General features: G+C 52.9%; 5 protein-coding genes across 5 annotated transcripts; 4 read left to right on the top strand and 1 right to left on the bottom strand.

Moving 5' to 3' along the window:
• Positions 1–803: 803 nt before the first annotated feature.
• On the top strand, positions 804–1845 carry B0I36DRAFT_354878 (uncharacterized protein; the record flags this gene model as incomplete). The annotated part of the gene is made up of 2 exons (XM_046157358.1): positions 804–845; positions 1084–1845. The coding sequence occupies 2 exons, from the start codon at positions 804–806 to the stop codon at positions 1843–1845; spliced, it is 804 nt and encodes a 267-aa protein (XP_046006885.1).
• Positions 1846–15591: 13746 nt separating this feature from the next.
• Positions 15592–17698, top strand: B0I36DRAFT_354877 (uncharacterized protein; the record flags this gene model as incomplete). The annotated part of the gene is given in 7 exon segments (XM_046157357.1): positions 15592–15721; positions 15761–15765; positions 15807–15958; positions 16039–16341; positions 16978–17059; positions 17227–17295; positions 17306–17698. The coding sequence occupies 7 exon segments, from the start codon at positions 15592–15594 to the stop codon at positions 17696–17698; spliced, it is 1134 nt and encodes a 377-aa protein (XP_046006884.1).
• Positions 17699–19697: 1999 nt separating this feature from the next.
• On the top strand, positions 19698–21545 carry B0I36DRAFT_395537 (acyltransferase family-domain-containing protein; the record flags this gene model as incomplete). The annotated part of the gene is made up of 1 exon (XM_046161525.1): positions 19698–21545. One exon carries the CDS (start codon positions 19698–19700, stop codon positions 21543–21545), a length of 1848 nt encoding a protein of 615 aa, XP_046006883.1.
• A 345-nt stretch (positions 21546–21890) lies between these two features.
• Positions 21891–23877, bottom strand: B0I36DRAFT_277263 (uncharacterized protein). Its single transcript, XM_046151413.1, has 5 exons — positions 23325–23877; positions 23233–23265; positions 23142–23173; positions 22739–23059; positions 21891–22664 (listed from the first exon to the last, which is right to left on the bottom strand). Exons 1-5 carry the CDS (start codon positions 23866–23868, stop codon positions 21930–21932), a joined length of 1665 nt encoding a protein of 554 aa, XP_046006882.1. The 5' UTR covers positions 23869–23877; the 3' UTR covers positions 21891–21929.
• A 1346-nt stretch (positions 23878–25223) lies between these two features.
• Positions 25224–27603, top strand: B0I36DRAFT_425501 (uncharacterized protein; the record flags this gene model as incomplete). Its single annotated transcript, XM_046162327.1, has 4 exons — positions 25224–25421; positions 25805–25906; positions 26027–26960; positions 27028–27603. The coding sequence occupies 4 exons, from the start codon at positions 25224–25226 to the stop codon at positions 27414–27416; spliced, it is 1623 nt and encodes a 540-aa protein (XP_046006881.1). The 3' UTR covers positions 27417–27603.
• Between the last annotated feature and the right edge of the window lie 24 nt (positions 27604–27627).

Raw genomic sequence — 27627 nt, 5'->3', positions numbered from 1 at the left:
GCTCTGTTTGCTTGTTCAAAGAACCATGCATAGGACCCCTTTTCGTCTTCAAAAGTACCATGCATAGGACTCTGTTCAGCACAAGCTGTCATGTCGTATCTGTCTCGTATTTGTAAGCGAGCGATGGTGTTTCGAATTAATAAGCGCGTGAGATCGCGGACATTCCGTCAAAACAAACAAGCGAAATTGAGAAAACTGAGCAAGGCTTCCTCCAGCTACTTTACACCGCCGTCACCACAACGCCGTCACCAACTCATCTCCTTGTTTCCTCTTCTCGAAGTTCTTTGCCTCTGACTCTCACACTTATCAGTTCTCGCTCCCCAAAATGGTCACCGCAAGCAGGAAACCATGTCTTCAGAAAAGGCTGTCCCAGCCGACAGCGACACCGTGCAGGGGGGTTCACAAACCGCCGACAAATCACAGCTGTCTCAAGGTTCTGACAAGCCAGATAACGAGGTCCAGCTGCAAGCCGACGGGCCCCCTGATGGTGGCACCGGCGCCTGGCTCGCTGTTCTAGGCGCCTGGTGCTGCTCCTTCAATAGCTTCGGCTGGATGAACAGTAAGCTTTGCCCAAGCTTTGCCTAAACCCAACCAACCAAGTGCACCGGCCCGAATGAATGCCATTTTAAGTTAGAGACAGGGAGGGGGTCTCGCCCAGTAATAGTTGGGGCGGTGGAACTGGGGCACTTTTTTAATGGCTACGCGCGACCCACATGTGCTGGGGGGCGTCTTCCCCGCACCTCCCTCCGCCGTCCTTCCGCCCTCCAGGCTAGAAAGCTGCCCTGCCTCTGCCCACGCACAACATGTCGGGCACTTCCAAGGACAAATCCAGCCCGCCCTTCCAGGTTGTTTGATTCGCCCCACGGCTTTATTTATCTTCGACACCCGCACGTCCAATAATCGCTTCCCTATTGGGTTCGCGCAGCCTATCCCGCATACATCAGTCTTGACAGCTTGCTCAGGAGACCCATGATGACGCCGTCATTCCTCTCCCTACCACGTGAGATTCGGGACCAGGTCTACCACCTCCTGCTCGAACCGAACGCAAATTGCGACTATTAACCTAATGACGATGTTCAAAAGTATAACTACAAACGCTCACTCGCCCTTCTTCGACTCAGTAAACAAATCCATGCCGAGGCGAAACCCGTCTTTCGTGAACTCAACATTTTCGTCCGTGTGGAAGCAGTGTGGCCCGAGCAGGATATGGTCGAGCGTCAAGTTCCCATCGTCATCGAGGGCCAGCAGGTAGAGCACTTCACGGAGCATAGCCTGAGCGTGTACATCAACTTCGGAACGTCGGGAGAGCCGTGGGACCTGGAGTCGTTTCTAGAGCGGTGGAGATCCGAACCGTACTCCCTCGTGCTTCTTGCCGACGACCTCGACAAGTTCACTCGCAGCTGTTTGTACGCGCGTCTTGAACGACCAGAAGTCAATGAATCACCCAGCCTCAAACTGCGCCTTCGAAGCCGTTGTGCTACGGCTCAGGACACGGCTCAGGACAAGGCAATAACGACCAGGGAGCTGCAGCGGAAGCTGCTCATGCCCTTTGGCATAGTCAAACGACTTGAGAACCTCGTTATCGAGGGTGAGCCGGCGGCGCTACCATCGGTCGAACAGGAATTGCGCGACGCGCAGCTCGTTTCCCTACCCACGGGAGAAGAGTGCCTGGCCAAAGCGACGACGCTTAAGGCCACAGGCAATGAGGCAATTGAGCAGGGCGATTACCATAAAGCCCTCAAGATTTATAGAGAGGCACTGGAAGCGATATACTATATCGTCACGGGCCGGGGGCATTACACATACACCGACTTGACCGCACTATTTGACCCCTCCATACAGTAGCCCTGGCTCGACGCGAATTGGGACAATGAGAGACTGAGACTGTCCAGTGAACTCCTGGCAGACATATGTCGCGTATTTCTCAAGCTGAAGGACTGGAATCAATTAATCGTATGGGGTACGGAGATTATCTCCCCAATGGATGAAGTTATCATCGACATGGCCGGTGCTAAATCTATTGGGGAGATCTACTACCTTACTTCGTTGGGTCACAACGCGCTTGGAAAGGACGACGAGGCTGTGAGACTACTTAAAGTCGCGAAGTTGTATCTCCCACGTGATATCTCTATTGGGAATGAGATTGAAGCTTGTAATCTACGCATTTCATCGAGGTCAACTCAATCTTGGCTGCAGATAGGTCAAGGTAGTGGCAAAGAGATGAAGCTCGGAGCAAGTCAGTACTGAGGCAATTTATGTTCCTTGGAAATCACTTGATACGGAACTCATGGCGGATCACGATAGGCACACAGCAAGGCGATGTTTGGAGTAGTGCGCTAACTTAGGCCAGGTCACAGGCACGTCCATCATACAGCTTACAGAGAAGTGTCGCGTTGACCCTGTCATATCCTGCCTTCCTATGTGCCTTTACTGTATAGTTATGTGACTGCTGTTGCGGTGTATTTCTATCCTACGCATGAGCCCGGCAAGCCCTTGGTGTCTCAGCATCTCTGGTATAAATTTTCGATATTGAATATTGGTATGCGCTTGGCTTGATATTAACGAGCCAGTTTCTCGGCGATCCAGTGATTACAGGAACCAGCACACTTGCCAGTGGCGTAGAGTCTCGATGTTGCGTCCGGCCTGCTAGTAAGCACGGGGGCTTCCGCCTGCGATCAGCCACTCAGTAATAATCCGGGGATGGGAGTTCGAGGATAGACAGCTAGGAAGCGTTGAAGGGGTGCTACTGATCCGCTCGAAGCCCAAAAAGGACAAGCCAAGCGTGGCAATGATATCTCAGCAACTCTGCACGACACATTTTGTGTTGCCGAGCCGCACCACACCACACCACACCACGACCGATCATGTTATGTGATTCGCCAATGGCTCTCTCTCTCTCCTTGTCGCCGCCGGGTCTGCATTCCCGGCGGCTGCACCTCGTGCCGGCCCCGGTGCGGTCACCACTGCTGGTTTTCGGCCGGGTGTTCCGAGGGCACTGAATCCGTAATCGGGCTCTGTGAGACGCGCAATGGGCTCCACATCCGGAGTTGTGGTGGGTTAATGATGATGCTGATGCTGATGACGGTGCTGTCCACACAGTACGGCCGAATTCTGGCAAGGCCTAGGCTGTGCTTGATAGCAGTGGCTGGGAACATCGTCGCTTAGATGTCCACATCTTCTTCTCATCAATGAAAGAGGTTTTGTACGGAGAGATACAGCGAGCCCGCACGTTTTCATGGCGGAGCATCAGATTGCGCAGAGAAATCGCACTTACTGGGGCGACAATGCAGGCAACGACCGACCGGGCGACGGTGGGGGAAGTACTCAACACTTGCAGATGGCACCCGAACGACGATCCCAGGCTCCGCATGGGTTTTCCCGAGACGTGCTGACAGCGGCTGGGCTTGTCCAAGGGTGATTTTCACTAGGCTCGGGCTCAGATCAACGACCTTCTAATCGCGGACAAGCACCGCGATACTTAGCCCAAACGCCATCACTCGCAGACTGGTGACCGTTGGTGGTGCCTATCAGTCCAAAATTCCACGCTTGTCTCAACTCGGCACAATTGAGCACCTTTTCAACGGAAGACGCCTTGCTGCCGGATCTGTTGATGTCGTCTGAGCTCCATAGAGCCATGCAGCGCGACTTTAGCCAAGAACAGTGCGGCCCGCCGAGGGACATGCAAGACGCACCCGACTTCAGCCAAGGCTTTTGGTAAGGGGAAGAAGAGAGGTATTTCACATCCGTGAGCAGCGTGTTCCGGGTGAGCTGTCGCGACGTAATCGCTCTTATGCTCGAGCGTCATGCACACCAATACAAATACGTACTGGTAGATTGTTGAGCTGACATATTCCTCCATTCCCCGTGCCACGCTCCAAACCACCTAGGTTGGCACGCTGTTTCTGTTGCAGTCTACCCAAAGGTCGGCCGCCAGCTCGTTCAACATGCCGCCGAGCATGTTAGGTTGGTGAGACGGTCATCGACCGTTAATCCCTCGAGCTACTCACCTGGATACAATCGGATCTGTTCGAGCGGGCTCGCAATAAACCTCTTTACTTGTGCAATGGATTCCACTCTTGCCCTGTCCGATCGCAATATCCAGGCGGAATCCTCTTACTAGGGCTCCGTCCTGCCTGGGTGCTCTGCTGTTTGCATTAGACCTCAGTGGTATCCTTAGCACATACACGCACAAATCGTCTCGCAGCTGGAGCTGAGTCTGCAGTCATCCCGCCAACTCGTACAGGCGGAGCTCCAGCGGTGGGAGAAACGATAACGACAGAGGTAACGGACGTCACTATTATTAGCAAACCACGTGTCTCTCAAGACCGGGCTGACTATGTAATGCCCCTCGCTGGCGCTTTATATCGAACTGAGAGGAAATAAAGCCATTAGTTACGTCTAGGTACTGTACCTATCGCACAACTCAAGCAATAATTCATCCTACGTTTACCACAAGATCGAATTGCCTCGGTTCTAGATAGCAATAGGGGGTTGCATTCAGGGCAATAATGCAGGGGAGGTGACAGGGGCTCACTCAAGTACTTCTCAACACCCGAGGTCATGTCCGTAACACCTCGAGTCAATGTTAAAGGTCCAGTTTTTATGTGACTCTCCCCCCTCAACAGACAATGGTTTCAGTAGAACCCATCGGTCGAGAACCAAAATGAGCAAGGATCCTTCCAGAATCTCGAGTTGAGAGACAGAGAGACGCAGAGAATAATGTGAGCAATGCAAGAACACGAGGCATGCTCCTGATAGCTCCAAGAAGTAGATGCTAAGCTGGACGGGATCTTATTAAGTATTCGCCAGATACGTCGTGTCATTCCATCATTCCTATCAATCTTGGCCACGCAAAGTAGCAACAAGGCAGATGGTCATTCATCCTCAGGCAAGTGCTTGCTTCTGCTCCCTACATATAGGCTAGTACGTATATCTAAGTCTGCCCCCCGTCTCGCGACCAGAGTACCTCGCGACCACCAAAATCGCTAAAACTGCTCTTTTTAGGACCCCTGTTACCTCCCCTATTTTATAAGATATAACGTAATCCACAAGTGAACGGGTCACTTTCCTGCAATATTAAAGAGATACTTCTTTTCCTTCCTTTTCTCCACCAATAATAATGGGACGACAATCAATTGAAAGCGACTTGGTTCTCGCGCTTAATGCGCTCCAATCGGACCCAAAATTAAGCGTACGAAAGGCTGCATCAATCTATAACGTATCGCGTACGACCCTTCAACAACGATCTCACGGCCGAACTACGAAGCGTAATACCCGACCACCCTGCCAGAAATTGACCTCGTACGAAGAGGACAGTATCGTACAATACATACTTGACCTAGATTCGCGTTCGTTTCCACCGCGGTTAAGTGGTGTTCGAGAAATGGCGGATCGACTCCTCCGCGTACGCGACGCGCCACGCGTTGGAACGAACTGGGCCTCAACCTTCGTACGACGACGACCTGAGCTCCGTACGCGTTTAAATCGAAGAATCGACTACCAGAGGGTCCTCTGCGAGGATCCGGACGCGTATTACGCGTGGTTTAAGCTCGTACGAAACATAATCGCGAAATACGGGATCCACAATGACGATATCTACAACTTCGACGAGACGGGCTTCGCGATGGGCAAAATCTCCGTCGAAACCGTCGTTACGACCTCCGATCGACGCGGGAGGCCAAGAGCTATACAACAAGGGAATCAGGAATGGGTTACAGTAATCCAGGGCATCGCGTCGTACGGCTATTCGATCCCGCCGTATATCATCTTCGTAGGGAAGGTCCACCTCGACTCCTGGACCGCGATGTGACGACCCGACCAACAGGTCGCAGGATCGGGCCAAGGACAAGGGCAGGTCATGCACGCGGGACGGGCACACCCCAGGTTACGTAAGAAATCTCCTTATGTCAGCAAGGTTATCGATAGGAAGGATCACCGGCTCACTAGGTGAGCCAGTGAGCCTCGCACCAGGATCACGGTGATCCACCAACCGGATCACGGTGATCCACAAACCCGGACCAGTGATCCACTGACGGTTTGTTGGTGTTTGTTCGTGTTTGTCACCACAAACATGACATGAGCGATGAGGAGGAAAGAATACATAAAGGGGCTGAATGCCCCAGAGTAATTAGTTTAGCCTTTCATCCTCAGCGATCAATCTAAGTATCAGTTTCACCCACACTTGAACTAGTCACTCAATTGCCGAGACTGGTATCTCTTCCAAGAGACACGAACGACAACCCAGAGAGAGAACGACAGCAGAGTGTTAGTTGTTATTGTACAGGCTTTACCTATCTTGCAGAACAGCAACCCCAGCGCCCTGCCAGACGGCTGACCCCGGAGGCAGGATCGTGACATTTTGATCGCTCTTGTTCAGGTACGTACACCCTGAGCAATAACAACTAACAACAGGTACCACAGTTGCACAACAATGAACAACTTGCCACCACACCTTCTCACTTCAATCGGAAACCTTCTCGAAGACCTTTCACGACAAGTACACCTCCTTGCAGACCACCTCGACCAGGTTCCTTCGGACACCCCACGCACCCAAAGCGTAACCACTGAAACACCAAGGGAACGATCGAACTCGTGGATCAAGGACCCAACGTCGGCAGTACTCCCCAAGACACCACCCACCTGTACTAAACACCTGTGCGGGAAGTACGCCATCTACGTCGGACGTTGCGCGGACCACCAGTGGAACACCCACAGGAGCATCTGCGACACTTGTCACCAACCCGCGTACCAAGGACACAACTCGAAGTGTCTCGGACGCGAATTTACCAAAACCTCACCGGAAGGACTCGCGGAAGCACTCTCCCAACTCACAATTAAGAAGGAGACACCGCAGTAATGGCGTCGCAACGAAACCCCGGATCACCAGCACCACCCTACGCCCCAGCGCCGAACTTGGCGCAGGAGCTCGGGACTGCTATGGAAACCCCGGACAGCGACGACGACGATGAGGAAGTTCAACGACTTCGAGATACCGTCGGACAAAGCCAGAATCAAATCGAAGAACTCAGACAAATGATCATGTCACTCCAAGGCACCGTGAATGGCAACGCGGCCATCCTTGCCAGGGAGCAGGCCGAAAACCAAACACTACGGGAACAACTCCACACGATGCAGACCGCAGCCAACATCATTCAAGCACCAATAGGCGGGCGCATCAGGTACCCGGCGCCAGGAAAATTCGATGGCACCCCCGGGAGACTCAGAGGACACATCACCCAAGTCAAGGCCTACCAACGACAGTACATCAACGAGTTCCCAGACGAGATATCCAGGATTCTACACGCGGCAGCATACCTTGACGGCAGAGCCTTAGCCTGGTTCGAACCCTTCATGGCCCGCATCATGAACAATCCCAATCTGGAAGAATACGACATAGAGACATAGGAGATATTCGACAGTTTCGACGGATATGTCAACGCACTCGAAACCCTGTTCCAAGACCCCGATGAGAAACGAAAGGCACAGAAGAGTCTAAGGGAGCTGAGACAAACTCACTCAGCGTCCGCTTACACTGCCGATTTCAAAAGCATCATCACCAAGCTCAGCCTCACTGAGGAATCCAAGATCGAGATCTACTACGATGGACTCAAGAGCGGCGTCAAGGACGTCATCGCCGCCAGAGAACACGTACCCCGAGATTTTGGATAATATTGCGAGATGGCGATCAGGATCGACAGCAGACTCCACGAGCGAGAAACGGAACGAAGGCCGGCGAGAAGCGCCAATACCACCCGTTTCCAATCGCACCCAAGGCAACCCGTGCGTCAGCAGTTCAAAAGAACTACGACGACGACAACAGCCACAGGTCACCATTCGGGACCTATGGATCTTAGCAAGGCCAAGAAAGATATGCGCAGCAAGGCTTGCTACAACTGTGGAAAGGAAGGACACTTCGCACCCCAGTGCCCAGAGCCAAAGAAGGCATTTCAACCGGTACCCACACGACAGATCAAGGCTAGCTATGCCGAGGGGATGGCCACGGTCAATGAGGACACGGCATTTCCCTCAGACGGAGTTGAAGTTTCAGACGCGCAAGGAACACCCGTCCACCCACTTGCGACGTACGAATACCGCGAGCTGGAAGAAGCCACTGAGGAAAGGGACTCGAGCACCCCGAGTAACAGTGCACCAGGGGCAGGTACCCGAACGTACCGCCTGGCATACTCGACGATTGACGACACCAACTCGCCAACGGACGACGAGACGCTGGACGACTGGCCAGAAGATAGTGACGACTATGAAGGCACCCAGCAGGAACAGACTGACGAGGAACACGAGCACGCCTCGGAAGCAGAAACACAAGAAACAAGGGAGTATTGGTCACAACGCGACAAGGACCATATACGCTTCATTCCAGAAGACGGCGGGGATAACTACTGCGACACCCCAGCCCCAATAAGCAGTGACGAAGAAGGAGAGGTCCACGACTCCGAAGACGAGGAATATCGGGCCGAAGAATCGCAGATCCCTCTCCTCTGCTTCAAAGCCACCAAAGAACCTAGAACGAAGTTCCGACAACGGTTCACAAAGCAGCTACAGTACGCGCCGGAGCGCAACCCAAAGGACCACCGATGGATGGACTACGGGGACATCAATCACCCTCAGATACTGTGGATCCACTGCTATCATGATCAGTGCCTCGACCACATCGGGCCGAAGGCCAGACACCAACTGTTCCCCGAAAGAACAGCGGGACTACCTATCCCAAACCCATTGCTCGCCGGGGCCATGAACGACTGGGCCGTCAGGAGAATGGGGAACCATATCTACGAGCTGGAGTCCAACCCGAAGACACCCCTCAGCTGCGTTTTCGGAGAAATCAGGGCCATCGACTGCTGGAATCCAGTGTGTCAGGTCCATTCCTACCGAAAGATCGTCCGATACCAGCAGAAGGAAGCCTTACGGAAAACCCAAGAGGATATGAACAAGCTCACCGTGCCCGACATCGTCGAAAGCATCCAGCGACTCAAGGAATACGCGTCAGGAGATAACGAAGCTCTGAGGCGCCACCTTGACAAGCAATGTATGACCCTCAACGAGGAGATGGCTTTCTTCGCGGAAAACGCTATCGTCCCAGCCCTGACCATTCAGGAGTACGACGGAGTCAGCAGGATGGTTCGAGAAGCAACGGAGGGTCACGACTACGTGCCCGCCGAGGACCGCAAGGAACTCTGGGCGGACATCGAGGTAGTATGGAAGGAAGGACTACTCGACAAAGGACTCAACTATGTCCTACCCACCGTCATACGTGACGCGGGAAAAGGACCGCGGCCCCCGCAGGAGGCTCGGGCGCGCCGGAACTAAGAATCGCCTCCTCTACCATTTCCGTACCTACGTATGGACGACCAACCGTCGTCCCGGTACTCATCGAAGGAGTAACCTGCAAAGCACTCATCGACAGCGGCAGCCAAGGGACCTACATCAGCCCGAGCCTAGTCAATAAACTCAGAATCCCGTGGAGAGCCAAGGAAGAACCATACAGGATTCGCAACTTCGAAGGGGGACCACTGGGGTACGACGACGGATGGATCAAGCGAGAAACCCAACCACTTCGGGTCCAATTCTCGAGCCACAGCGAAGACATCAGTTTCGATATCTCTGAGATCGGAGGAGACGACCTCATACTTGGCAGCGGATGGCTGGCCAAAAGCAACCCACGGATAGACTGGGGTGCACGACAACTGTCATGGGATGACGGGATCAAAGGCATGATTATGCAGATCGCCTCAGCCCATATCGAAGAACTCAACAGTATGCTCAGCGAAGTACCGACAGAATACCACGACTACGCAGACTTATTCGATAAGGACAACGACCGCAGACTCCCCCCGCACTCCAAATGGGACCACGAAATACCCTTGAAACCAGGTACGGAACCACAGTTCAAGGCTATCTACAAACTCAGCCCGGACGAACGAGTAACACTCAAGGAGTACCTCGCACGAATGCTCAAGAAAGGCTGGATCCGAGAATCCACCTCGTCCGCCGGCTACCCAATTCTCTTTGTACCCAAGAAAAACGGAAAGAAGCGACTCTGCGTTGACTATCGGCAGCTCAACGAGATCACACACAAAAACAGATACCCACTACCGTTGATATCGGTCCTCAGAGATCAGTTGTATGGCGCAAACTGGTTCACGGCACTCGATATGCCGGACGCCTACAACTTCATCAGGATCAAGGTTGGAGACGAATGGAAGACAGCGTTCCGCACACCAGAAGGACATTTCGAGTACCTCGTCATGCCCTTTGGCCTCACCAACGCACCCGCAAGTTTCCAGACCATGATGGACCAAATCCTCAAGGAATTCATCGGCGACTTCGTCGTCGTCTACCTCGACGACATCCTGATCTATTCGAAAACTCGGGAAGAACATTACGTACACGTACGCAAGGTACTGGACAAGTTCAGGGAACACAACCTGCTCATCAACCCCGAGAAAAGCGAGTTCCACAAACAAAAGATCGACTTCGTTGGATACACGATCACACCCAACCAAGTACACATGCAGACAAGCAAGACGGACGCACTGCGCAACTGGCCAGTGCCGACCACCGTCACCGGGATACGAAGTTTCCTAGGGTTCACGAACTACTATCGAGTATTCGTCAAAGGATACGGAGAAGTCGCGAAGCCCTTGAACGACCTTACGAAGAAAAACGAACCCTTCGTATGGGGCGAAAAACAGCAAGGAGCGTTCCAAGGACTCATCGACATCATCCTAAGCCATCCAATTCTCCGCATCCCAGACCCAGAAGCACCATTCGAGCTAGAAACGGACGCATCCGACTATGCAATGGGCGCTCAGCTAGGACAACGAGACGAAGACGGACGAATCCATCCCGTCGCGTTCATGTCCAAAACATTCACAGGACCAGAAAAGAACTACACCACGTTCGAAAAAGAACTCATGGCGATAGTCCTGGCTTGCAAGGAATGGAGCGATTACATTCGAGGATCGCCCCACCAAGTCATCGTCCACTCAGACCACAAGAACCTAACATACTTCCTCAAAGGAACCAACCTCAACGGAAGGCTACTGAGATAGTACGCTGAACTCCTACAATACGACCTGGTAATCAAATACCGCAAAGGAACAGAAAACAATAGAGCAGACGCTCTCAGTCGATACCCGGAACACGAGCAGAAAACGGAGAACTTTCCGCTCCTACGACAAGCAGAAGACGGCACTCTCCGGATCGCTGCCATCACTATCGACACATGGAACATCGAGTTGCAACAGAAGATCGTTAACGAAACCCTCAGATACTCCTCGGAGATCGCAAAGGAACATGGCAACGACTCCCGCTACAACCTCGACAGGATCGACAGAGGTATCGTTAAATACCGAGGACTCAGGTGGATACCCGAGACGCTGCAACAAGAACTGGTCAAAGAAATTCACGAGCACCCGCTCCACGGGTACCAGGGAATCTTCAAGACCCAGCAACAAGTCAAGAAACAATTCGACTTCGAAAAACTCAAAACAGTAGTCTCAGGGGGAATCCTCAAATGCGACCTCTGCGCACGGAGCAAGGCCTCGCGACGGAAGCCCTACGGCGAACTCCAGAGCATCGCACCACCTGATAGAGCCTGGAAGGTCATCTCGATGGACTTCATCACGAAGCTCCCACCTTCCCAGGACCTAGCAACGATGATCGCATACGATAGCATCCTAGTAGTCACTGACCGACTCACCAAGTATGCGCTGTTCATCCCGTTCCTTGAAACATACACGGCCAAGCAAACGGCGTGGATCTTCAAGAAGGAAGTTATCAGTAACTTCGGGATACCCGAGAAACTCATCACGGACAGAGATAAGCTCTTCACCTCCCACTTCTGGAAGGACTTAATGAGCCAGATCGGCATCCAACACAGCATGTCTACGGCATTTCACCCGCAGACAGACGGACAAACCGAGCGTATGAACCAAAACGTGGAACAATACCTCAGGTGCTATATCAAAGAAGATCAAACCGACTGGATCGAGCACCTCCCCACGGCGCAATACGCGTACAACACCTCGACGAATGAAGATTTGGGAGTCAGCCCATTCTTCGCGAATAAAGGCTTTGATCCCAAGGAACCAACCGCGCTGCGAGACACGATGGTTCCGGAGGCCTTCATCGAGGCCCAGAAGCTTGTACACCTTCAAAAAGAACTAAAAGACATGGTCATTCAGCGACAACGGAAGCACAAGCAAATCTACGACAAGAAAAGGTCGAAGGGACCGACCTATAAGGAGGGGGACAAAGTTTATCTGCTGCGCAAAAACATCAAAACAAAACGACCAAGCAGTAAACTGGATTTCAAGAAACTCGGACCATTCCGCGTCAAGAAGGTTCTGGGACCACTTAATTGTGAGCTCTCACTACCTAAGGGAATGAAAATCCACCCAATTTTCCACACCTCTCTCCTCGAACCAGCACACGCCGACACACCACTCCAGAAGAACGTGGAAGTCGAACCGGACCAAGAATACGAGGTCGAGAAAATCCTAGACGACAAAGTTAGCGACGGAACCCGATGGTACCTCATCAAATGGAAAGGGTACGACGACGCGGAAAACACTTGGGAACCTCGGAAGAACCTTACAAACTGCAAGGAACTCCTCCAGGAATGGGAAGATCGACCACGAAGTTTCCAAGAGCAACCCTGGAACTGGACACGACAGAAACATCAAGGACAAATGGCGGTCAAATCCTCGACCATCCAAAAGGACAAATCAAGGATATTAGACCATGCAGACGAAGGGGGCCAAAGATGGTACCTCGTCGAAAACAACGGCTGGAAGAAGCAGGAAGAACTCGCCCAAGCACAAGTCACCCAGTACTGGACTTGGCTAGCGGACGACCTGCGACAATGGGACGAAGCGATGGGAGTGCCCACCCTTCAAAACAAACCAAACAACCAGCACCCGGCGTCCGAAGTCAAGAAGATACTCGACTATCGGGATATAGGACACACGGAATACCACGTGGAATGGGAACCGGAAACACACAAGGAAAATAGCTGGGAACCGGAAAACAGACTCACCCTCTGCAAGGAACAACTCATCCACTTCTGGCTGAAGACTGAATGGGACCCCCCATATCGGGCGCGAGCGGATCGGGAACTGAAGGCGCTCGGGTATGAGTACCCCCGGGACCTAACGAGGGGTCCAGGAAAGAGAAGTCCACCACCTGCGCCCCGACGGACTGAGCATCCAGGACCAGGGAAGGCTCGTCGGTAACAACCCCATCGAGGATCTCCAAGTTCGCGGAATCCTCGTCGGCAAGCTGCTCGGTGCGGCGCTCAAGGAACCGACGCTGCTTTCGCAAACGATTCAGGCGAGAAAGCGACTCCGACATCTTCGCTTGCATCTTCGCCATCTCCGACTGAAGACGAATCAGCTCGTCCTCCGCGGACTCTTCCTGGTCGCGCAGTTCACGCTGCTGATCAAGGTTTCGATCAATCTGGTACCCCACGAATAGGCCGTCGCACTTCACACCATGGCGCACGCACTCCAAGCAGCGAGGCCGCTTCGGAGCCATACGACATGTGCGATTCCGACGAATACACTCCGTACACGGCATAACGTCGAGCGGAGAGGAAGAACCGGTCTCTCGAATGAGGCGAACCAGTGAAGCCCGCGATCGCGCAGATTTTGAAGAATCAAAGGGCGGCGCTGGCGTTGCAAGGTCAGACGACATGGTGGGCCATGAGGAAGAAAGAAGGACCTACCGAATTAAGCCTGAGGACAGCGCTTAAGGGGAGAAGGGGGATAATGTGACGGCCAACCAACAGGGGATGTTTGTTACGGGCGCAGAAGAGCCCAAACAACTAGGCCACAGGATCAGGCCAAGGACAAGGGCGGATCATGTGGCAGTACCGTCACAGGTTTCTTATGTAAGCACGATAAGGGACGATAAGGAAGGTACGTACCGGTCATGCAGATATGCATGACCGACGCCGTGCCAAGAAGGATGGTCACCAGCATCTGCATGACCATCAGGACTCGGCTCAGGACCTGACCACGACCATCGGGGTCAGAGTCGTGACCACGATGAAGGACAAAGGATATATAGATGCGGAGGATCTCCTAGATACACAGTCACTACCTTTGTACTTCAGCGATCAATCTAAGTATCAGTTTCACCCACACTTGAACTAGTCACTCAATTGCCGAGACTGGTATCTCTTCCCAGAGACACGAACGACAACCCAGAGAGAGAACGACAGCAGAGTGTTAGTTGTTATTGTACAGGCTTTACCTATCTTGCAGAACAGCAACCCCAGCGCCCTGCCAGACGGCTGACCCCGGAGGCAGGATCGTGACACCTGACACAGTACCAAGTTTTCTACGTATAGGTGCTATGTCCTACGATGGGTCGGCGGTACGTTGGTGGGTGTGTGCTGGGTTATTGTTCATGACCTGTAACTGTAGTACCTGTTTATTAGTATTGCCCGGGATATACTTACCCGAACAAGAGCGATTAAAATATCACGATCCGATCTCCGGGGTTAACCGTCTGACCGGGCGCTAGGGGGTTTATATTCTAAATAAGGTAGGTAGCAGCCTTATATAATACTAACTCCGTACTTATCGTGTTCTCGAGGGGTTATCGTTCGTATCTCTTACGAGATATTACACTCGGGTCAATTAAGTAACTAGGTCAAATAAAGGATGAGAATAATACTTAGATTGATCGCTAAAGTACAAAGGTAATAACTATCTACAAGGAGATCCTCCTATCCCTATATATCCTTTGCCCTTCATCGGATTCCCATAGAGATATATCCCTATGTTCCTGGATATACTTAGATATGTTGTGATCCATTATATCCGGGCTATGTGTGGATATGTTGCGATCCAACATATCCTCCTACTGACATAATGAGATGCTTACGTAACCAGGGGTGTGTCCGCCCGCGTGCATAACCTGCCCTTGTCCCTGGCCCGATCTTGCGACCTGTTAGTCGGGTCGTCACACTACACCCCTGTAGTAATAACCGTCATAGTAGTAACTATCATAGGTTAGCTACAGGGGTCTCACGCACGGCCCTTAACTATGGGCTTACCCCAACTTACCCCTGGTAGTAACCGTCACTACCAGGCTGAATGATAGTCAGGACTTCTGGGGCAGATAGCCATTACTGTATACTTGAGCAATCTATCAAACTATTATTCTGACCGCTCACGATGTTTTAGCTTTATCTACCTTGCGGAACACAAACCCCCCACGCCCAGTCGTTCAATTAGCCCTGAAGGGTGGACGGAAGTACGACGCCAAGAGGCTGGTTCCCTCTCGAACTGTAATGTATCCCCTTCAAAGCCTCGATTATGGTATATCGGGTCGCGTTGTCGGGAATTATAATCGTTCAAGTTCGGATGTTTTTGCCGGTCTTTTTTCGGCTGTTATTAGGCCAATACCCGATTTTGAGACTATAGCTCTTGATGGACCCGCCGCGGTTACTGCGTCCTCCCATGTCTGTAACGCGATTGCATTGATTTTGCAATTCGCCAGTCGCTTCGCCATATCGTTTATAGAGTGCTAGCAGATCAAGTGTCTGTTCTTCCACACGCCTCAATGTCTCGATTTATCGATAAATTGCCGGAAAAGGCGGTGGGAAACACCCATCCGAAAGTGTTCGTTTTTGGTGCCAGTCGGTATGTAACCAATCCTCGGGGGCCGCTGCAGAAATTGTACGTCACGCGAGGTAGGTAGTAAACCTTACTAATCACACTGATATACGCAGCACAGGTACGCTGGGTCTGATGAGAGCCTTCCAGATGCTGGGCTAGAAGCCCTTCAAAGGACTTGATAGAAAAGAAACCGCAGTTCGAAATGTGAAGCTGTTCATTGAAGCCATTAAGACTACCGACCCCCGCCACGGCGCCTCACCTACAGAAGCATACGGTCGTGCAGAGCTTGACAAATGGTTTGCTGGCTACGAGTGAGTCTTGATAGCGCTGGCTTCTTAGCACAGGCCTTTTCCGCAGCTACTTGATTCAAATGGTGACTGACTCAGGATAGTATCATACTCGGGATACCGTCTTATATCGGCGACGCCGTTTTCCGGGCCTACGGGGACGATCCCGAAGTGGTCTTCATCTATGTCGAACGAGACCCGGACGCCTGGGTGAGGTCGATCCAGAGCACGATTGGTGCCCTCTATCAATCCATCAGAAAGCCGCCTCTTTGCTTCTTACGGTACTTCGATGCATTGAACCACGGGTGGTTTACCCTGACAGAGCTGTTCTACTGGCGGTTTTCAGATGGCAAGATGCCCACAGATGTCGGTGTCGAGGCAACACTGCGCCAAAACTATATAGAGTAGTGAGTTATGCCCTTGGTTCTTTATACGAGCTCTGCTTAGCAGTGGGTTGAAAGTCATTATGTATTAACTCTCTACTCCTTTCCAAGTAACCGCTGGGTCAAAGACCAAGTCTCATCCAGTAGGTTATATGTGATCATCATGGACGAAGGTTTGGGGTGGGAACAAATCTGCCCACTGTTGGGGCAAGACATACCCAAGACGCCGTACCCAAGGGCAAACAATCAGGAAGACTTCAAAACGCTAGCTATGGCTTTCATTGCTCCAGGAGTGAAGAAGGCCGTTGTGATATCGTCTTTAAGCGCTATAACGCTTTTGCTAGTTGGTGTTCATATATTGGGTTGAATCACTGAAAGCTGGTACTAAAGAGTTACCATCCAATTGCTGGTGTCAACCAAGAGCTGCACGTTGCGAGTTTATGTCCTACAATATACTTCAAGCCCAGATATTATCGGGTGCTCGTAAATGTCGTCCCGGAGCGGAAGCCGACCGTCGCAGCTGAAGCTGAAGTCGAGGTAACAACCTCTGCGCTGGTGCTGATCCTGGCGCTGCTGCGGTCGGTGAGGACCACGCGCCTACTGCGCTTGATGACTCGACAAATTTTGTCACACCGTTGGCTTTGGTATTGAGTTCAAAAGCACCATTGGTGGCCTTCCCCAGCTGGAGCACGATGTTATCGTAGAATTATCGATTGGTATCCGCCAGCGAGCCGTCAGGATCGTCAGTGGCTCCATACGAGGGGAAGTCGCCATCTTGTTACACCCCAATTAAGCCGTCGGTCTTGGGGACGAAGCGGTTGCCGGCATTGTCTGCGATGCGTATGCTGTCGGGGCGAGGCTTGACACGTCCACCACGCACTATGGCGTTGCGGGTCCATTGACGGTGAGGCTGAACGTGTTCGTGGCTGGAACTTCCGAGGGGGTGCTCTCGAAAGTGATACGCAGCGTGACTTCGTAGTAAGTGTAGTCTGCAGTGTCGAAGGACGTCGGCTCGGGAGGGTTTCCCGACGATGTCGTGGTCGAAGACTTCAATGCTTCTGATGTGGATGAGACTGTCGACTTGGACGCGGACGTGGACGCGGTGGACGAGGCGGGAGGCATAGACAACGACGAGGCTGGCGATGTCGAGAGTGTGAGCGAAGCGCTCGTTCAAGCTGTAGCAAGAGACTCGGACGAGGTCGACTCTGTCTTTGTTGAGCCTGAGAAGGTGGTTGTGCCTGGCAGCATAAGGCTCGACAACGTGAAGGAGCTTGCAGCACTAGCTAAGCCTGGATCCGAGGCCGAGCCCGTGGCGCTTAGGCTCCTCCATGCCGCAGGGACCTTGATGACCAAAGAGTCTGCGCAAAGAGGTCCTGCGTGAAAATGCGCCAGCCAATGTGCTGGTCGCGGAAGTCTCAGCACATTCAAATGCTAGTGCAGGGCTTGCTATGGCGTGCGCAGTAGTTCGATGGTGACCCTGGCGTGGGAGTGCCAGGAGTGTTGAGTTCAATGCGCCAGTAATGGTAATCGCTCGAATCGGACATAGTGGAACGGAATGTGTCCTACACGTGAGAGACCCCACTAGTGTGGCTCGAGTTTGTGTTGGATTATGTCGTTTCCTTATCCGATACCAGGACGCAGAAGGGGCGAGAGCAGAGGATCACACGATAACTCTTATCAGCTGCAGCGACAGTCGATCACATATGTGTCAGTGATTTGTGGATCTCATATGCAGGTTCACGAAGGTTGTGCTACATATTACTTCGTCAGAGGGAGCCACTGAAGAAGACGCTTTACAGCTGCCGCTGGTCCAGGCTCTGAAAGTGAGCCTATGGCTTGTGTCCAGGCACATTGCGAGGATAGGATTAAAGCACCATGAATCAAGTTGGCAGAGTAGCTGTTGTCGAGGAACAGGCTACACGAGACGACAGACCGGTGTGGCAGGCGTGGGGAGAAATACTACCAAGGGCGAAGAGCTCCTACTTATTTCTGACTTACCATACACGAGCAAATTTCACTTGAGTTCCACGATGGGACAACGGAGCCAAACGCCTGGACCATGGAAATTTCCATCGACCACCGAAATTTGCCATGCTTCCATGTTCAGCAAACTGTTAAAAGAGGACTTGAGCACTTGATTCATTGAAGGAGAGAAACTCTCTGATGCTGCCTGCTGTCACGACATCTATTTGTACAGGATGTCTTGGATGACTAAGCCAGCATGACCTTGAACTTCAGCACAAACAATGGAGAAATATCGGTTCAACCACATCGCAGGCATAAGTGCAGGTTTATCTGACATGGTCGAGCCCGAAGAACTTCCTTCCTTGAATAACAGGTGTTGGGCCAGTCAGCAGTCGTCGAAACTGCACTTTCAGACCATTTTTGCGTTACATAGCCACACACGAGACAGGTACAAGCATGACTTCGAGTAGTGGGGTCATCTCCTGTCAAAGAACAAAAGGAACGGTTTCATGCAGAAAGTGGATAACCTGCCAGATGGAAAAAGTGACTGGGGGGGGCAAAAAGTGGCAGCCTAGCCCAGGGCGCCAATAGATTTAGCCTGGAGCGCGATAGACTCCACAACAGCTTATGGGCCACGGAGGATTCCGCGGCCACGATCCTGCTGGGTCTATCTTTTCCCTCTGGCTCGCACCGTCCAGATGCTTTTTCGCGTCTTGCCATAGCCCTGTCAGTGGTTGCTGGCCCCTGTGCTCTCTTTTTAATCTCGTTGCTTGAGGCTCCGGAGAAAGCCTGCCAAGACCGGTGCGGCTTATGCTCTCTTGGGCTGTATTTCTGCATCTGGTCGGATCCACAGTCGGCTCGTAAGGTCATCTCCCTTGTCGCATGCTGCGTATGGACAGGGACTTGACCTTGCCTAGATGGACACATTGGTCAGAGGTATCTACAGTCACAATCATTCGTGCCCAATGACTGTCGCTGTATGATCGCGAGTTTTGAAAAGGGGCTCTTGTATTTTGGGTTGAGAGGGAATTACAGATCTTCATCGGCACCACCTAGATCAGATCAGGACTCAGGGCTGCATCGATTATCTTACAGAAACAGGGGAGCCAGATCCATGGTGTTTAGACTGGATTATCCGAGGGGAAGCACGGAGAGGATTGCTCAAGTTGGTCTTCCCACAAACGCCATTCCAGGCGGCGACAATTGTGATATCCACCTGCGCCGGCCTCCCCAGAGAGCCCCTGTCTAAGCCTCCCGACATCGTGGCCTCGTATGGGCAAGTAGGTCGTGCGGGTCTCGTAATAGTGGTAATTGAATACCAATAGGGTGGCAATCTTACCGGGCAGATGGTCTAGACGCATATACAAGTGCTGCTGCTGTCGTGCTTGGGCGTATCTCCCTTGCAGCAAGTCAAAATGTTGCAGTTGCCCACCTCTGTGCCTCTCCAGCCGCTGGTGTCTCTCAACGGCAGCCAGGACTCTACGACGAACCCAAACCCCCCAGAGTACCTCGAAGACTTCCAAGAAGACGACGACTACGACGAAGGCTGGGGCCTCTTACAAGACATGTCGAAGTCTACACCAAGCCCGAGATGGGTGAAGCTCGAACAAGCTGCCAAGGTTGTCGGCAGCTGGACACTGGCTGCCGCTCTCCAGCTTGTTCCAAGCTTCCTTCGATTTCAGAAACCTGCGAGCCCGACGCCGACTGTAACAACCAGCCCGGCCAAGAAGCTGGCATCCCTCGACGGCATACGCGGCATCGCCTGCCTCATCGTCTTCAACTTCCATTTCCTTTACCCCTACACATTGACCGTCATCCACGGCTTCAACCCCGACAGCAACGGCGAGCATGTCTATGCCCACCAATACCCCTTCCTATGTCTCGTAGCCCGTGGCCGCGCCGCAGTATGCGTCTTCTTCGCCGTTTCGGGCTACGTTCTCAGCCACCGTTTCATCCAGCTCGTGCGCCAGCGCAACCTATCGAAAGCGCACTCGTCTCTGGCCTCGCTGACCTTCCGCCGCGGTATGCGGCTCTTCCTGCCTCCGACCTTCAGTATCATCATCATCGCCCTTGCTGCTTGGCTGGGTGCATACGAGCCAGGGTGGAAACTCAAGGGCAGCCCGTGGCAAGGCGGAGAGTGGGAGCCCAACCCTGACCGCCGCCCGGATCTGGGCACCACCCTGCGCGACCTGTACTACAGCTGGTGGGACTGGAGCAACCCGTGGAACTGGAACCCGATGTATATCGAGTACGACCCGCACCTGTGGACGATCCCGATCGAGTTCCGCAGTTCCATGGTGCTGTTTCTTGCACTGCTGGGTACGGCATCACTCCGTGGCTCGTGGAGGGGTTCGCTACTCTGGATCGGCTGCGTCTACTGTCTCTGGTATGGCCGGTGGGATGTCGGCGTGTTCCTAGGCGGTGCTGTCATGGCTGAGTTGCACCTGTACATTGCCTCACGTTCCTCGCCGTGGTCGTGGCGGACTGTAGTAGGACGGGTAAAGCAGGGTATTGGCAGAGGCCGACTCCGCCTTCGGGTCTCGTCCTCTTCCGCCTCGACCGCTCCACGCGTAGTAGACCTGGAGCAAGGAAGCCCTGAGCCAACTACCAAGCCACGTACCCTCATGCCTCTATCCATCTTCTTCACCACCTGTCTGGTTCTCATCCTCCTCTCCTCTCTATTCTTCCTCTCATACCCGGACGCCCGGGGCAGCTCGACACCCGGCTTCACCGTACTTTCCCAGTACCTCACTCCGCGCGCCTTTGGCGACGGCAAGTACCTCTTCTGGCACGCCGTCGGCAGCATTCTCTTCATCTTCTCCGTCCCGCTGCTCCCAAGGCTCGCGGCCTGGGTCTTCGAGAACCCCGTCGCACAATACCTCGGCCGTATATCCTACGCGCTATACCTGTGCCATGGCCCCGTCATGCACTCGCTTGGATTTGCGGTGCAGCCGCTGATCTTTAAAAATGTGGTGGGCGTGTATATTATCGAACCTGAGGAGGGCGCAACTGCTGGTAGAGACGCGCCGGTCCAGTGGGCCGGCGGGCAGAGCGGCTGGTGTCTAGGCCTTCTCCTAGGCTGGTTCATGTGTCTTGTCATTACGATCTTTGTAGCAGATATCTTTTGGCGGAGTGTCGATGTCGGGTGCGTCAAGTTAGCGAGGGCCGTCGAGATGGCAATGGTCAGGCCACCGGAGAAGATTACTGGAGCGGAGTCGGTAGCCAGCGATCAGCATATTATACCGATGCGTCAAGTATCGTGAGGTAGTTTTACTTAAACCCAGAAAACCTGGTACCCTCTCAGCGTACCAAGTTCGAGCTTCCAATCTTACTTTAACTCGTACACACCTGCCCATCCTGCTAAGTCCACTGGTGCCTATGTACCCTACTAGATGCTCTTCTGTGGCGTCTCTACCAATTTTGGTTAAGTAAGTGCAGCAGTTCTTACAGCTAACCTTAATGTTGCAGATAACCTATATAGGATCAAAGGCGGGGAGACGAGACATAAAAGGTTGACGGCTAGTAGTGAGACAGAAAAGATCCTTTCAAATGTTGTTTATCATACCTGAATCAACTACTTGACTACTTTTTGCAGCATTGGCAACGCGCTTTAAGATTCTGGTATGGTATACTACTGAAAGCCAGGTCTACACACCCTTCGGGACAATCTCCCACTGTTCGGCGTTGTAGTTACTGGGCCATATCCCATTCTTTCCCGGCGCAAGAATTCCCCTGGGGTCCAGAGCTTGCTTGATAGCTCTATTGAGCTTCATCTGCGCGTTGTCGTTGAAACTGTATGTCTGGGCAACCTTGTCCATGAGCGCAAGGTGTGTCCTGTACTCTCCCCAGCCTCGTTCGGCTGCGTCATCGATGAGAGTTGAGATGACCCAATGAGCCTTCTTGCAGGACTCGGGGTCCTTCCGATCAAAGACGAGGCACACAATGTGGTGCATCTCGCGCATTCCAATTATGAACGTCCCAATAAAGTCCAGTCCAACTTCCTCGCAGCGACTCCTCGTGAGCTGATACTGGGCCATTGCGTCGTCCCCAGTTACTTTGGCGATGGGTGAGAAGAAGAGATGAGCGCCGTTGGGCAGCCAGTCGACCCATTTCAACTCGGTCGTGGTTGGTATGCCCTGTAGCGTCAGGTTTCTTGTTTGAAGAACGAGATTGTCGGGCTGATCTTCAGGGAAATAGAATTTTGCGCCTGGGATAGCGGAGAATGCCTGCTTGACGACTTGCCACATTGCCTGTCGAATAGGTTCAGGGCCGTAGAGTGCACCGTAGAAGTTCCAACGTCCGAGATTCAGCTTCGCAGCTATCTGGTCCAACTCCGCGTCCGTGAGTGGCTTGTCTGAATTGGTGTACGAAGCTCGGTTTCCCTATTGTTGTTGTTAGCTGTTAGAGAAAAGGAACCCCGCATATATGTGCCGACGACGACTGTGGAAATACTAACCATAACAGCTGCATCCAGAAGGATGTGCCTGATGGTCGGGACATTCTGAAGAACCATCGATACGCGCAACGGTCTGATTATCTCCACTGCCTTATGAAGATCTTCATCCTTGGGAATGGTAATCATGTAGCTTTGATACCCACCAGGATTCACCATAAGCCAGATGCCCATCTTCACCACGATTCCTAGGGAGGACTGAGTGAAGATCCCATCGTTGTATGGGCCGAATCCATAGTTGAACAATTGCCACGACTCATTCGCATCTTGTTCGTGAGCAGGCTTGCTGGGGTCGCTATTCGGATTTGGCAGCGCACCCATGCCCTAGGTAGCATGAATGTCAGTATCATCAACCATTGCTAGAGTATCCATCCGCCGAAGATGGGGGGGGCAAATCAAAGCATACCGTACGGACAAGGCTACCGTCGGGCAGAACCACTGCGAGTCAACCCATTAGATTTGGCACGTCACTCTCATTAAGGATTATGGTTGCTCACCTTCCATGCCACAGTGCATCATGAAATGGTCGCCTGTGCTGCTGTTAGGTCCACAGCTGGAAAGAGGTTGGACGATGAGAAACTTGGCTTACCGTATGGGGTGTAGCCGACACCTCTCTCAGTGGTATTGCCAAGAACGGAGCCTCCGCCTAGGTCAGGCACGTCGATCCAGAGTTTGTCGCGCAGATTGTGTTCGACAAGGTAGTTGTGGAGGTCTGCATAAGTCACTCCAGGTTCCACCAGCGCGTAGGCGCCCTCCACGTCGACTTTGAGAATCTTGTTCATGTTTTTACCAAGATCGAGTCCGACCGACCCTGGGACCCTTGGCGCAGCACCGCCGTAACCAACATTTCGACCGATCGAGAATGGCCATAGGGGAATGTCGAAATCATTGCACAGTCGGACAATCTGTTGAACCTCCGATACATCGCGTGGGGCAACAACGGCAGACGATACAAAGCAATCCTTTCCCAGCAGGTAGAACATATCGTGTACCTTGCTCTGATCAAGATAATGATCTTTAGATAGTTGCTCGGGTTTGGCGACAATCTCGACATTTTCGCGGCCGCAAATCTCTTGGACGAGGTGTATAAACTCGGCGAACTTCTCCAGCGGCGTGTTGGGCGGTAGCCGCATCGGCCGCACAGGTTCTTTTGTTTGAGTCATTTGGAGGCAGATCGGTCTGGTGTGATTATGGGAATAAGCTGATGAGATGATGCGCTGCGTTATCGAGGCAGATATGGTTCATGGCCTTTCGTCGATTTTAATATGCACCTTTGGCCAGGAGTTTCTCGCAACTTATATTCCCTGAGCTCAACGCGAGCTTCGATCTCCGAATGTAGCGAAAGAGCGTTCTTGTTTGTGGGGAAATATCCGACTGAGTTTGCCCATCCATGCTCTACTGACAACGCAATTAGTAACATCTGCTAGCCAGGGTGGAGTTTCACTCCGCGACGGCGCAAGACTAACGCCGCGGGATCTACGAGAACGACAGCGGGAGAGGGGGGGATAATTCCCCACCGCCACCACAAGCCACAGACGTGGAGGTGGCTATTTTCCCGCGTGCCACGCAAGCGGTCCAGACGCCGGCCCAAGTAGAGATGCCCAGAACACGCAGTCGGTGGCAATATCGGAGCCAGTTGGTGATACATGCGTCGCCATCGGGGGCTGATAGTCGGTAATACTCTCCTGGGGCCTCAGCCGTGGCTCCTCCTAGAGCTGCGCACGGGTTTTCCGTGCTGGAAACGAGAGCTGGCGGCTGGCACTGGAGGTGCTCCGAATGGTACCTCGCAGGGTTACCGTCCTGTATCATTGATAGGAGCCCGGAGATACGGGGGTGCAGTGTTTCCCCCACATTGGCGCGGCTCTAAATTGGCGGGTCTTGCGGGGGTGGCGGGTGCGGGGGTTCCGCTTCCATGAGAGCGGCATGCAGCCTCCCTGGCTCATCCATCCTCCTTCTCTACCGCTGAATCATCAACGTAGGGGACCCACGACTGCGCTTTCACACCCTCGCACACACTGGGAGCCTCCGTCTTACTACTGATAATATCTCCGTGTATGCGTGCATCTGATGCCGCCTGGCACTACTGCCAACCCCTGAATCGGAGTCAATCTGTGAGCCGCAGGTGTTGTGAGGCCTATTCTTCACAAGGACATCATTTCACAGCACTGAACCCCTGCCGCAGGGGTGCGATAGACATGTCCAGAGCAACTGCGTCAGGTCTTTACTGTTGTTCGGGCTGTTCTCGCAGCTTCGCAAAACAAGGTTGGTGGTGATGCGTTTTGTCCACTTGACAACTCTCGCGCAACTGGCTAATACTATTAGTTCCAGAGCATCTTCAGAGGCACCTCCTTTCTCGTGAGTAGCCCTTGCGTTGCGAGCGTTTTCTCTGCCTTGACAAGACCACAACCACTGACCTGGGCGCAGATGGCAATACACGAGCATATTCTTGCGACTTTTGTACCTTGTCGTTCAGCCGAAGGTGAGCTCCATGTCATGTTCACACGTTGGACACATATTGACTGCCTATGTCCCAGGGATGCGCTCATTCGCCACTTACGAACTTGCAAAGAGCGCCTGGATCGAGGATCCGCCATACCGAGCTTGGCAGTATCAAAACGTGGCAGGAAGCAGGTGTCATGCGACCAATGCACCGAGAGAAAACGAAAATGCACGCAAGCTATGCCTTGTCATTCTTGCTTGCGGTTGAACATACCCTGCACTTTCCACGCGAAGGGATTATCATCGTCCCGCCACCGGGTGGCACAGGCAAGCCAACCCAGCGCACTACTTCAAATCGGCGTCGAAGAAGTTCCAGCCGCGGCGATCGCGAAGTTCAGTACGTGCAAAGACCTGGATTGCATCAATCCCTCGTCGGAAGTATTTGGCCTGGCTCCGCTTGTCCCTGAGCAGTGTATCGACCTGCTATCCGAGGATGCATGGGCCGTGATGGATGTTCAATTCGGTTGCGGAGAAAACATCTTGCATGACGCTCTCTTCGAAACCAATTGGGCCGCCGCTGGACCCATCTCCCTCGCCCCATCTCTCGTGCCACGTCCATCATGTGCTCAGACGGCGTTGACATTTCTGGCACGGTTCACCTGCACCGATGGTCTGGCAAAATCATTCGACTGCGGCAGCTCTGTTGAACGCAGGCATATCATGTCGTCTCTCGTCACAGAGCACGAGCTATCAAGAACCAGCGAAACCATAGACGGTCCTGCGCTTTTGACGGCTCCCGGAACCCGCCAAAATGTCGTAGCTTCGGGAGGAACGGGTTTTGGCCCTGTGCAGCATCCTCTTGAAGCCAAGAGCCGAGACATTGTCTTGGGCATTCGCGAGGCGATACATGCCACTGCCCGACAACATCGGGCCGCCTTAGACTGGTCTCCGACAACCGAGGTTCTATGTACCCGCTTCTTTTCACCGGAAAACTTGGAACGGTTCATTCTGGCCTTCTGGTCATTGTGGTACCCGAATTGGCCAGTCTTCCACAAGCCGACTTTCTCCACAACAAATAAGCCGGCTCCGCTCCTGGCTGCAATGGCAGTCATCGGGGCCGCTCTCACGTCCGAGAAGAGCGACGGCGATCAGGCGATGCGGTGGGCCGACGCTGTGCATTCGTTCGTGTTCTCGAATCCCCAGCTGAGCGATGAGCCCATAGCCACGTGTGACGGGGCCGTGCACCATCTCCAACTCTCCGCTAGGTTGGATGCTATACGTGCGGCCTATGCCATGCTGCTCTGGATGACGTGGGAGGGATCTACTGCCCAGAAGAATCAAGCACGAAGGCATGATTTTAGTCAGGTAGTCGCTGCGGCGCGTAGTGTTCAACCATACGGAGCCTCGTATGATAACTTGAGCGCGTATCAAGAAGCAGCCGCGGAAGATACCGCCTGGAGGGCTTTCGGTTTCCGGGAGGAGCTCCTCCGAACGATTGCTTATGTGTTCCTGCTCGACAGTGCGTTTGTGATATTCTACAACTGCACACCACGGATGCTGGTTTCAGAGCTTCAAATCAACCTGACGTGTCCAGAAGTGTGCTTCCAAGCTGCTGATGTTAGCAGTTGGTCGCAACACATGGCCACCTGGGCTCGGAGTACAATAGGGAAATTTCGGCCTTCGTTTGCTGGCATCATGAAGATCATGATGGAGGATGATCTTTCGCAGGAGCAACAGGCGATGACCAGACAGATGAGCGCGCTCAACTTCTTCGTGGTCATAAGTGGTAAGCACTTGACTATTCTGCAAAATACTCAGCCAGGCGGATGAGTAGTTCTAACACGCGTGGCAAGCATTGCATATATTCATCTTCCATCACCGCCATGGCGGCACCTCGGAAATGCAGCCATTGCCTATTATGAAAGCGCTCAGTAACTGGAGGTATGCATGGCTGTCTCGTATGCCCGTTCTGGGAATCTATGACATCTTTACGACGGATCCTCAAACGGCATGGAGAAGGATCGGTTTCATGCGATACGTACCTGAGTACTGGCGGCTAGCTGCCATCTTCGTGTTTCAGTGCACTGAACCAGCTCGGTTACTAGCCGTTCAAAAAAGTGTGGGGAGAGAGTTCAACTTCAGACTTGAACGGCCGCGTAATGTCGATGAGACAAATATGGCTAAGCTTCACGAGTTGATAATGCATTTCAAGGACATCAGCTTTGGGGCCGACGACTTGTAATAAAGAGTTCGAAGAGACGGAACAGGGTTAATACTTGTGACAACCAGTCCAGCGCTCTGAATGTTTTTGAGATAATATCTAACCCTGCCCATCATCCAGGCCGGTAGTGACTATTACTATGAGGGGCAAGCTGGGGTCTGTTGGAATGTAAAGAGGGGCAAGCTGGGGTCTGTTGGAATGTAAAGAGCCCGGACCCTGCCATGCTGGCGAA

The sequence above is a fragment of the Microdochium trichocladiopsis genome (assembly GCF_020744255.1).
Source record: "Microdochium trichocladiopsis strain MPI-CAGE-CH-0230 chromosome Unknown B0I36scaffold_11, whole genome shotgun sequence".
Lineage (NCBI taxonomy): Eukaryota > Fungi > Ascomycota > Sordariomycetes > Xylariales > Microdochiaceae > Microdochium > Microdochium trichocladiopsis.
The sequence above is the reverse complement of the archived record's forward strand: the minus strand, read 5'-3'. Positions and strand labels throughout refer to the sequence as shown.